The sequence below is a fragment of the Leucopleurus acutus genome (assembly GCF_964270905.1).
Source record: "Leucopleurus acutus genome assembly, chromosome: 21".
Taxonomy (NCBI): Eukaryota; Metazoa; Chordata; class Mammalia; order Artiodactyla; family Delphinidae; genus Leucopleurus; species Leucopleurus acutus.
Window position 1 is genome coordinate 22,207,151 of NC_139163.1, and position 10,644 is coordinate 22,217,794.

General features: G+C 45.3%; 1 protein-coding gene across 1 annotated transcript; it reads left to right on the top strand.

Annotated features, from left to right (window-relative positions):
• Positions 1 to 9,634: 9,634 nt before the first annotated feature.
• LOC309977515 (small ribosomal subunit protein eS7-like) lies at positions 9,635 to 10,405 on the top strand (the record flags this gene model as incomplete). The annotated part of the gene is made up of 1 exon (XM_082863627.1): positions 9,635 to 10,405. One exon carries the CDS (start codon positions 9,635 to 9,637, stop codon positions 10,403 to 10,405), a length of 771 nt encoding a protein of 256 aa, XP_082719753.1.
• Positions 10,406 to 10,644: the final 239 nt, after the last annotated feature.

Sequence of the window (10,644 nt, forward strand, 5' to 3'; positions counted from 1 at the left end):
CCACCGGAGCGCTCTCATTCAAACACAAGCTCATGTGAAACCAAAGAGAAGGCAGTTACACTGCAGGGCACCACACAGCTGTGCTTTTAGTATTTGCCCAAATGGCTTCCTAGGGTAACAGCAATCACCAGAGCTCTCTGTTTTGAGTAAGCAAACTCCATTTTAATCACAGATGGCACTGAGCATTGTGGCCCTGTAAGCTATTCTAGAGTGGCATTGAAGCATCCCTTCTCAGCCTGGGCATCCCAGTATGGGAATGTGCACTCACCCACTTGGATTACTGATGTTTCATTGGCAAGGCCTAGGCAGTTGTTCCCAGGGTGGGCTGGGAATGCAGCCATGATGCCATTTATAAAGCAGACCTCAGCTCTCAAGGCAGATAGTAAATGTACTGCTTCCTGCAAAACTGGATTCCATAGCTGGATCTGTGTCTATTGCCTACTGCCACTCTGTCCTCAGTCTGGAGGGTAGCAGTTTGCTCCATCATGGGCATTACCAGGTATTTGGTGGTCCTTATTAAAAAAGCCTGTGCTTTGGGGTTTGAGAGGAGAGCAGGAAGAGTCTATCCCTTTAAAAAAAAAAAAAAACCTCAGACACCTGGCTCTGTAGCATGTATCCATATCGATGTGTGGAGTGTGGCTGGTTGCATCTCCACCCATACATCTCCTCTTGACTTCTTACAGTGGAGCAATTCACGAGAAAGGAAGAGACTGACGAACCAGCTCTCCTATACCAAATTCCTGTGACATCTTGAGTGTCTACTGCCCGAAAGTGAAGACTTGTTAAGGGCGAAAAGGACAAGCATGGGTGAAGGAAGCGGACCCCAGGTGAGTAGGGCAATGATTCTAAAGCCCAGCCCTGTCCATGCTATCTGGGGGGTGGGGGTGGGGATTGGCCCTTGGTTGCAGTAGCGGATGGAAGTCCAAGGGGACTGCCCTGTGTGTGGTGCACACTCAAGGGAGCACGTGGCTTGGTGAGTCAGCCAGTGCCTCCAGCTCCTCCAGGGGCCGTATCATAAGTGGCACGCCTCACTGGGTGGTAAGATGCATGCCAACTGATGGAATCACCACCCAGAGTTGTTAAAAGACCAAGATGTCAAGCTGTTAGTGGCCACATTCCCACTGTCCAATCCAATTAAAATTAGCCTTTATTCTCATACACGGAAACTCAAGAGTGTCCACAGGCGTAGTTCTCATCGTATGACTCAGACACGCAGTGGTCTCTGGGTTCTCCAGCTGGCCACAGACTGACTTCTCGGAGGGCAGTGAGACTGGCTCATCATTCTGCATCTTCAAAAGCTTTCGTACTCTACGATTATCCTCGTGGACGTGTACATCTGACTTGACATAGGTCATCTTAAAAACAAAAACAAACGAACGTTCCCTTGACCTACATTCCGGCCCAACCACGGCCCATCTCTCTGCTTCTCCTTAGAGTAAAACTCCTCAGACGTTATGGGTTATCACTGTCTCTAATTTTCTCACCCTCCATTCTCTCCCAACCAGCTTCTTCATTCCCAGCTCTCTCAGAGGGGAACCGCTGACCTCCACTTACTTAATCCAGAGGCCAGTTCTCTGCTCCTTCTTACAAAACTTCCCACCAGCTATTGTCACAATTGACCCCCTCCCTCCTTCTTAAAATTTTTTCTTCTCCAGGGTCCCAGGATACCATGTTTTCTTGGTTTTCATCCTACCTACCATACTGTTGCTTTTTTCCATTCTCTTCTGCCTGACATCTTAATGTTAGATTCCCCTGGCGTTGAACCTTCAGAGTCTTCTCTTCTCTTCCCTTTGTTCCTCTCCACTCTTTCTTCAGGTAATCTCTTTCAGTCTCATACCATCTATATGGTAGCATCTATATATTCATGACTTTCAACTCTAGCTTTGCAGAGTCCTCATCTTTCCCCTAAGGAAGCTGCCTCTATGACACCTCTGCTTGGATGTCTAATAGACACCTCAAATCAAATGTCTTCGCATCCCTCTTTGGAGGGATCTCCCCCAAGGTTCTGTTGTGAGGCAAAGGACTCCTTCATCTACCCAGTTCTCAGATCCAAAAGCTAAGAATCGTTTATCTTTGACTCCTTTTTTTCAGTTATATCCCACGTTGAGTGCCATAGTCCTATTTGCTCTAACTTCAGAATATGTCCCACAATCTAATTACATCTCACCACATCCAAATCATTGTCTCCTCCGAGACGGCAGCAAGAACTCCTCTCTCTGGGTGTCCACACTTCCCCTACTGTACTGCATTCTCCACCTAATGGGCAAAATACCTTCTTAAGAGTGTAAATCTGCATATTGCTCTCTTGCTTAAATCCTGCTAATGGTGTCTAATCATATTACAGAATGAAATTTAAGCCACGTGCCATATATGTAATCTGACCCCTGTCTACATGATCTGACCCCATCCTCCTCGCCTCCATTCTCGGCTTTCTCTCTAAGCTCATTACACTGGCCTTCATTCTAGACCTCAGGCAGCCCTGACTTGCGCCTGTCTCAGGGTCTTTGCACTTGCTGTTCCTTCTGCCTGGAATGCTTTCGCCCCAGACCGTGGCATAATTAACTCTGCATGGTTCAAGTCTCAGCTTTATTGTCACCTCGTAAGAGAGGATGTCCCCCACCTCGGTTTAGAGCAGCTCCCAAACCTCATCATTCTCTATCTCATTACACTCTTTTCCTGCACGTTGATGAACACTCTCTTCTTGAAATTGTCTTTTTATTTGTTTACACTTATTTTTGTCTCCCCACGCTAGAGCATGTAACAGCCCTCTTGTCTGTCTCGTTCACCGCTATTTCCCTAACTTACACTAAAGCCTAGCCCATATCCTATGCTCAATAAATACTTGTGTGAGGAAATGCTCCCATTATGATAAATTCTCTACTGTGTTTCTGTTGCTGGTATGAAGCAACAAGCCTTCTAAATCTGGCAGCACAGAAGAATTACCTAGACATGCTTTTCATAATTCATACTCTTGGGCCCCATCCCAGGATCTATTGACGTGCCGTTGAAAGTGTCCTGATCTTTCCATTCACTCTGATGAAACGTCTTGAATTGGCAAAGACAAAGAGCAGGGGGTTAAGATTCAGGCTAATGGAATTTGGGTTAAGCGGTCCCGTGAGTCCTTTAGATTGCAGTTGGTTCTGGGGGTGGAGAGAGATGAGAAGTTGGACTCCGTGACGTGGGCCCGTCTGGCTGTTGAGAGCCACGGTCCGGTTTGGGAGCTGAGTGATTCTGTGAATTCCCAGGGCACCTATTCGCTCAAGGAAAACTCCTTACCTCACTATGTCCTTCAGCACCATGATCTAGAACTCTGCTATTCAATACAGTAGCCATGATTTAAATTTGAATGAATTAAAATTAAGGTATTTGAATCAAATTTACTAAAATTAAAATAGAATAAAATGAAAAATTCCATTCTTCAGTCTCACTGGCCACATTTTAAGAACTCACTCACCATATGGGCGAGAGGCTACAGTATCTGACAGTGCATTCCTGTCAGTGGAGAAAGTTCCGTTGGACAGTGCTGGTCTGGAAAATGGGCTCCTGGGACATTGAGGGCATCCACCTGCTCTTGTGATTGCTTTAAATGCCAGCCCTGTCAGTCCTACATGGAACTAAGCTCTACCCTGGTTAAGCAACGGGTCTCATGAGGCCTGGGAATTTCAGTTGAGCAGGTGAGAAGCTGATGAAAGCAACTTGTAAAAACATGTGCCAGGGCTTTCCTGGTGGCGCAGTGGTTGGGGGTCCGCCTGCCGATGCAGGGGACACGGGTTTGTGCCCCGGTCTGGGAAGATCCCACATGCCGCGGAGCGGCTGGGCCCGTGAGCCATGGCCGCTGAGCCTGCACGTCCGGAGCCTGTGCTCCGCAACGGTAGAGGCCACAGAGGTGAGAGGCCCGCGTACCGCAAAAAATTAAAAAAAAAAACAAACATGTGCCAGCAGACTTGCCCACTCACAGAGGTGATGCACATTTTCACAGAAATACACTTTTGTTGCTTCCGAGGACATGGCGACAGCACATCTCTGGGACAGGCAGGGCACTTTCCTTAGCTTGTTCTCCTTGAACTCTGAGTCCAAGGTCACTCATGGGAATATCACTGGGATTTGTTAGATAACTGTTTCTTAGGCTTACATGTTTTATCCCCAGTGAGAGGATCAGTCACTCTAAGGCAGGGGAAATGAGTTGCGCTCTTATCTCCTCCCTGGCATTTCACATAGAAATGGCAAACACTCGCACTTAGTGTAACCTGCACTATAATGAGCTCGGCATATGCCTCTTTTTGTTTTGCTCATGAGGTTCTCAAGGGCAAGGATTATATCTTATTCCCGTCACTGCAGCAGCTGGTACTATGCATGATGCATAATTGTTTCTATACAAATTGGATGGATAGGTGGATGGATGGACAGGTGAATAGGTGGATGGATGGATGGATGGATGGATAGATGGAGGGACTCAGAGCCACACTGATGGAAGATTCCACATTTCCATGATATTACCATTTCTAGCAACACATCATTTCTCATCTCAGGACTTCAGAAGAATTCAGCATTATTCTCTCTTCTGAAGATGAGGAGACATAATCTTACAAGTCAACAGTGAGTAGATGAGTGAGGAAAAGCTTTTCCAATGTCATCAGAGCATCCTCATGGGACTTTATGGAAAAAGCCATTTCCTCTCTCTCTCTCTCTCTCTCTCTGGTAGAAAGCCCAGCTAGAGAAAGAACAAATTTAGCTCAAAAAGAAACATGGTAATAGGGAACTTTCATAAGAAATTGCATATGTGCCTTGTGAAACATTCAGGTTCCCAGAGCATTTTGGGTTACTCTTTTAAGAACCCAATACTGAGTGCTTATTATAGACTTTTGAATCCTCTGTCCCCACATCGTGTCATCGTGTCTCAGAGAAAAAGGAGGATGAGCTTGCGCGTTGCACAGCAGGGAGCTACATGAGATCACAAAACCAGGCATAGGCCAGCTCTGAGCCACCTGGCAAAGGAGGCAGGTTTGTCAGGGGCACATTCCTTATCTCCTTTTTGTTGTTCATGACCTTGAGCCTGTGACACCAGTGGGAAACCCAATAATGCTTATGTAAGACAACATGAGCAGACTGGTCCCCACTTCTAACATACTTTTTCGTGTTAAATGATCAGTTCTATAAGTATCGCTTGCTTTTCTTTTTGTCATTCTTTTCTGACTATAAAAATAATCCACATTCATTATAGGAATATAGAAAGGTATAAAGAAGACTAAAAATGCTTGCAACCCTGCTATCCTGAGTTTCTGTTGCATATATTTTAGTGTATTTCCTCCTTATCCTTTACCTGTGCATATATGATATAAATATGTTATATCTTTTTTAAAGTAATTAGAATCATGTTCACACTTCATTACTTGATCTTTATATTTGACAATGCATTACTATTATTATTATTTTGTGTGTGCGTGTGGTACGCTGGTCTCTCACTGCTGTGGCCTCTCCCGTTGCGGAGCACAGGTTCCGGACGCACAGGCTCAGCAGCCATGGCTCACGGGCCCAGCCGCTCCGCAGCATGTGGGATCTCCCCGGCCCGGGGTACGAACTCGTGTCCCCTGCATCGCAGGCGGACCCCGAACCACTGCGCCACCAGGGAAGCCCTCTGAAGCTTTTGGAAAGCTGCATCCTTGTCTGTTTTTTCAGCTGAATCATGCTTATGGACCTGCTGTCTTTGTGAAGTTTGTGATCTGTGCTGATGAGCTCATATTTTTCTAAAGTTTTATCTATGGCAATTCTTTGAGGCAAATCTGAGAGGACTTGCTTTTCCATGAGCCTAGGACTACTTCCAACCCGGCAGCACTCTGTATGAATTCTGTACTTCAGTTTTTTGGGACTACGCAGATAGTGTGGATTGAAGTTGGAAAATTACACAATAGCCTTGTGTTTATGAATAACCAAGGCAGAGAGTTTGTTCCTTTACCCAAGTACTAAGGTTGGAGGAAGGCAGTTTGCCTTGATGTCTGGGTGGTAGTGGGGAGGGACAGCATATATCCAAGTCATGTCAATACCGAAAATATAACCTATTGGGGTCTCTTCACTGTGTGAAGATCTTCTACCAGGTCCTGTGCTTTGTGAGGTCCCAAGCCTTTTTCTTTGCTTTTTTTGGCTGCGCCGCCAAGCGGCTTGTAGGATCTTAGTTTCCAGACCAGGGATCAAATCCGTGCCCCCTGAAGTGGAGGCTCTGAGTTCTAACCGCTGAACCACCAGGGGATTCCTGGAGGCTTTTTCCTCATGTGGCCCGACCACTGGAGTTTGACAGACACCCTCAGGATGGAAGTCAGCTTTAGGGTTCCAAAGATAGTTCTAGAACGAGAGGTCATTTTTAGCCCAGAGCCTCTGTCGGTTCTCCAGAAGGGTTAGGCTGGCCTGTGGTGCGAAACATTCAATGCTGCCGTCACCTCTATTCTGCTACTTTCCTGACCAGCTCAGTGAATCTTGCCTCTTATGAGAGCTGGGTCCAGAGGAAAGCATCTTCTAGAAGCCAGCTCTAGATGGCCCAGCCTTTTGTGTCAAGTCCTTATCCATGCACGACTGTCCTGTGCTTCAGCTCTGCCCCCCACACAATCACAGAGTGTCTCAGAGACCGTGGATTCCCACCACCATCTCTCTGGTCACTTCTTCTCCATTTCCCACCCACTCCTTTGAAAAAATAAGTAGAAGAGTCATCTGTCTTGGAAGATAACTTGGTGACACTCTCCTCTTTCAGAAAGGGCTAGGAAGAGAGGCTAAATTCAAAGATTCTACATCCCCCAAAACTGTATGGAGACAGGGCATCTGCCACATCCCCTCAGGGAGAGCCTGCCAACTCTTATTGCAGGAGGATTTTTTTTTTTTAATTTTAAAAGCCTGAGCCAGTGTATGGAGTGGGTATCTGGCTTGAAGCCATTTTGAAGCATCGTAACACAAGGCAGGTGGCTGAAAAGTGCCTACACACTCACCTGACACTGCCTTTGGTTTCTCCAAGAGCGGAGCTGGACTTGGTCTCCAAGCTCTCTCTGGAAGCTCAGGGCATCCAGCACAGGATGAGGGAGGCCAGGAACACAGGGCAAAAGTCTGCCTGAGAGACACTCTACTCCATCTGACAATTTTCCAGTTGTATGTAAAACCTCCAGTGTGATTTATGATTAGCTTCTTTTTTATGGAAAACATATTTTATTCCTTAAAAAGAAAGCATTTTATTAAATAGGTAGTGGGGTAATATCTATAAACTTCTTCCACATCTTAATGCATTTGTTTTTCATCCTTACTGTTGGTCAGACTTCCATAACCACCTTTCACTCAGGGATCAAGAAAGGGCATTGCTACTACACTAGAGGAAATAATTCATGAATTTTTAAGTGTGTATGACTTATTAATTTGTTCCCTAAATACTAAAATACCATTTTTTTAATGATTAGGTTTTGAATCTCTTTCTTTGGGGTTGGTCTTGTCCAGGGGAGCCATAGGAACTGTGTGACCCGAGGACTGAGGGTCCCTCTTACTGGGTATCACTGTGGACCAATTTGTGCAGGTTGAAGAAAAAAAAAGTTCTGACAATGGGCTTATTGACACGCCTTCTGACCTTCCTCATTAGCTATTGTTGCCAGGCTCTCCCCTACCCCAGCAGACAGCCTCCGGCTGTAACAAGAGAAGCTAAGCACATTTTCAAATTCAAAGTCAGGTCTGCAAAGAGCTGGGAGTTTGGGCTTTCTCCTTGGACAAGGGCAGGACTCAGCCCTCTCACGTTGTTACCAGCCCTGCCTCGTGTTTTCAGCAGGATAAATCAGGCCAATAAACTCTGCTGCTTGATGGAAGGTAAAAGGCATAAAGGTGAATATTATTTAGGAGACGAAAGATCAGTTAGTGCTTGGGAAATGCTTAAGTCAAGAGAATTCTTTTTCTATTCCTGAAGGTGGGTCACTTGGAAATTAAGCTTGACTATCAGTCCCATAGGTCTAAAAAACGTTACAAGTATTGGTCAACCAATTAACTGCTGACATATTTGACAAAAGATGGTGGAATAAAATGCTATCTGTCTCTTTCTCTTCCAGGAACATACAGAAAATAATATCTATAATCCCCAAACCATTCTGAAGAATATTTGGCACTAATTGAACTAGAGTAGCAGGAGCAAGGGGTGCCGGCAACAGCCCAGCGCCTGACACAAGACAAACGTTGACTGAATGGATACTGAAGCATCCCCTCTTTAGATCCAAAGCAGGATGCTAACATCTCTGAAAGTAACTGAAAGAATTCTATAAAACCCAACCTGGGGTGCTGTACTTGGAACAATTAAGTTTAAATTCCTGGAGAGGACACAGGAGAAAGAAGGGCTGTTTCTGTAGTGGGATTCTAAGTTTGTCATTTCAGAATGGCGGGGGATGTGTGGATGGCATAGGATGGAACCCTAGAACCAGCCCTCTGTGTGTTCTAAGACCCCCGCTCCCCCAGCCTTTCTCACTGCAAAAGAGAGGAAAGCCCCAAGCTTAAAGTAGGTAGATATTCAGAGCAGAGCGCCCAGCCCATTTAAGCAGAAAACCTAGATAATAATAATTATGAATAAATTTAAAAGCTGTGCTTCATAACCTAAGAATATGATTAAAGCAATGCTCAGAGGAAAATTGTTAGGTTTAAGCACTTAACATTAATAAATAAAAAATAATCAAAATAATGCATTGATTATTCAACTCAAGAAGTCTGAAAAAGAACCCAAGCTAATTACAGAAAGCAAAAGGAAGACATTATGTTGAGAGTTGAAATGAATAAATTAAAAAAAATAGATATTTGGCAGAAAAAAAATGAATCCAAAGTCTAATGGTTTTAAATGAAAGAGATAAACCATTAATATCCCACCCCCCAAAAACTGAGGACAAAATACGAGTCCATAAAATTAGAAAGGAGAATGGGGAAATAACACAAAGATGGATGAATTTTTTTTTTTTTTTTTTTCGGTACACGAGCCTCTCACTGCTGTGGCCTCTCCCGTTGTGGAGCACAGGCTCCGGACGCGCAGGCTCAGCGGCCATGGCTCACGGGCCCAGCCGCTCCGCGGCATGTGGGATCTTCCCGGACCGGGGCACGAACCCGTGTCCCCTGCATCGGCAGGCGGACTCTCAACCACTGCACCACGAGGGAAGCCCTGAAATTTTGAAAAAACTTTATGCTCAATTCTAAGCAAACACATGGGAAAACCTAAGGAATTATCATATATGATGTTGGGAAGTTGTCTAGATGGCAGACCCAGATAATTTCACAAATGAATTATTTTAAATCTTTAAGAAATAGGTCGCTCTAACAGTTTAAGAACCTTTCTAGAGTAAGGAAAATAAATGCTTCCAACCTCGTCTTATACAGCCAGCATAACGCTGATGCCAGAATTTGACACTGATGGCATATCATGCACACACAGCGCTCACAAACAGAAGGCCAGGTTTGCTAATAAATCTAACGCAAACATCTTAAATAAAATATTGATACATTAGTTAGCATTTTCTTTTTTGCAACTGACACACTTTCTAATAGCTCCTTGACCAGAGAGGAAAATATAGCTCTATTAGGAAAGAAAAGAATTTAAATATTTCAATGCTGTAGAAGGGCACTGTGGGAAAACTGACTTTTGATCATGACCTTTGACTCCAGGGTCGGGGTTAGAACCAACAGAGGAAAGAACATTGAATCAGAACCGCGAGCCGGCCTGCGGTCGAGGTTGCTCACGAACACAGGCTGTCACCCTGCTTTCTCCAGCCAGAAGTTCCTTTTGATTTTGCTATGCTTGAGCGTGGTTGCATGGGCGCTTAGGGTTGCTGATGTCAGCAAGGCCACGTTCAGTTCCAGTGCGAAGATCATGAAGCCCAACAGCGAGAAGCTGGACGAGTATGAGTTGGGCATCTCCCAGGCCCTCCTGCAGTTGGAGATGGACCCGGACCTCAAGGCCCAGCTGCGGGAGCTGAACATCACGGCTGCCAAGGAAATTGCAGTTGGTGGTGGTCAGAGAGCTTTCATAATCTTTGTTTCCATTCCGCAACGGAAATCTTTCCAGAAACTCCAGGTCCAGCTAGTGCGTGAGTTGGAGAAGAAGTTCAGCAGGAAGCATGTTGTCTTTATTGCTCAGAGGAGAATTCTGCCTAAGCCAACTCGAAAAAGCCATACAAAAAATAAGCAAAAGCATCCCAGGGGCCGCATTCTGACTGCCGTGCACGACGCCATCCTGGAGGACTTGGCTTTCCCTAGTGAGATTGTGGGCGAGAGAGTGGATGGCAGCCGACTCATAAAGGTTCATTTGGGTAAAGCACAGCAGAACGGTGTGGAACACGAGGTTGAAACATTTTCTGGTGTCTATAAGAAGCTCACCGGCAAGGACGATAATTTTGAATTCCTGGAGTTTCAGTTGTAAACAAAAATGACTAAATAAAATATTATTCACAATAAAAAAAAAAGTTTCTTTTGAAACAAGTGAATGTTCTGGGCTTCCCTGATGGTGTGGTGGCTAAGAATCCGTCTGCCTATGCAGGGGACACGTGTTCGAGCCCTGGTCCGGGAAGATCCCACGTGCCGCAGAGCAAGTAAGCCCGTGCGCCACAACTACTGAGTCTGCGAGCCACAACTACTGAGCCCACGTGCCACAACTACTGA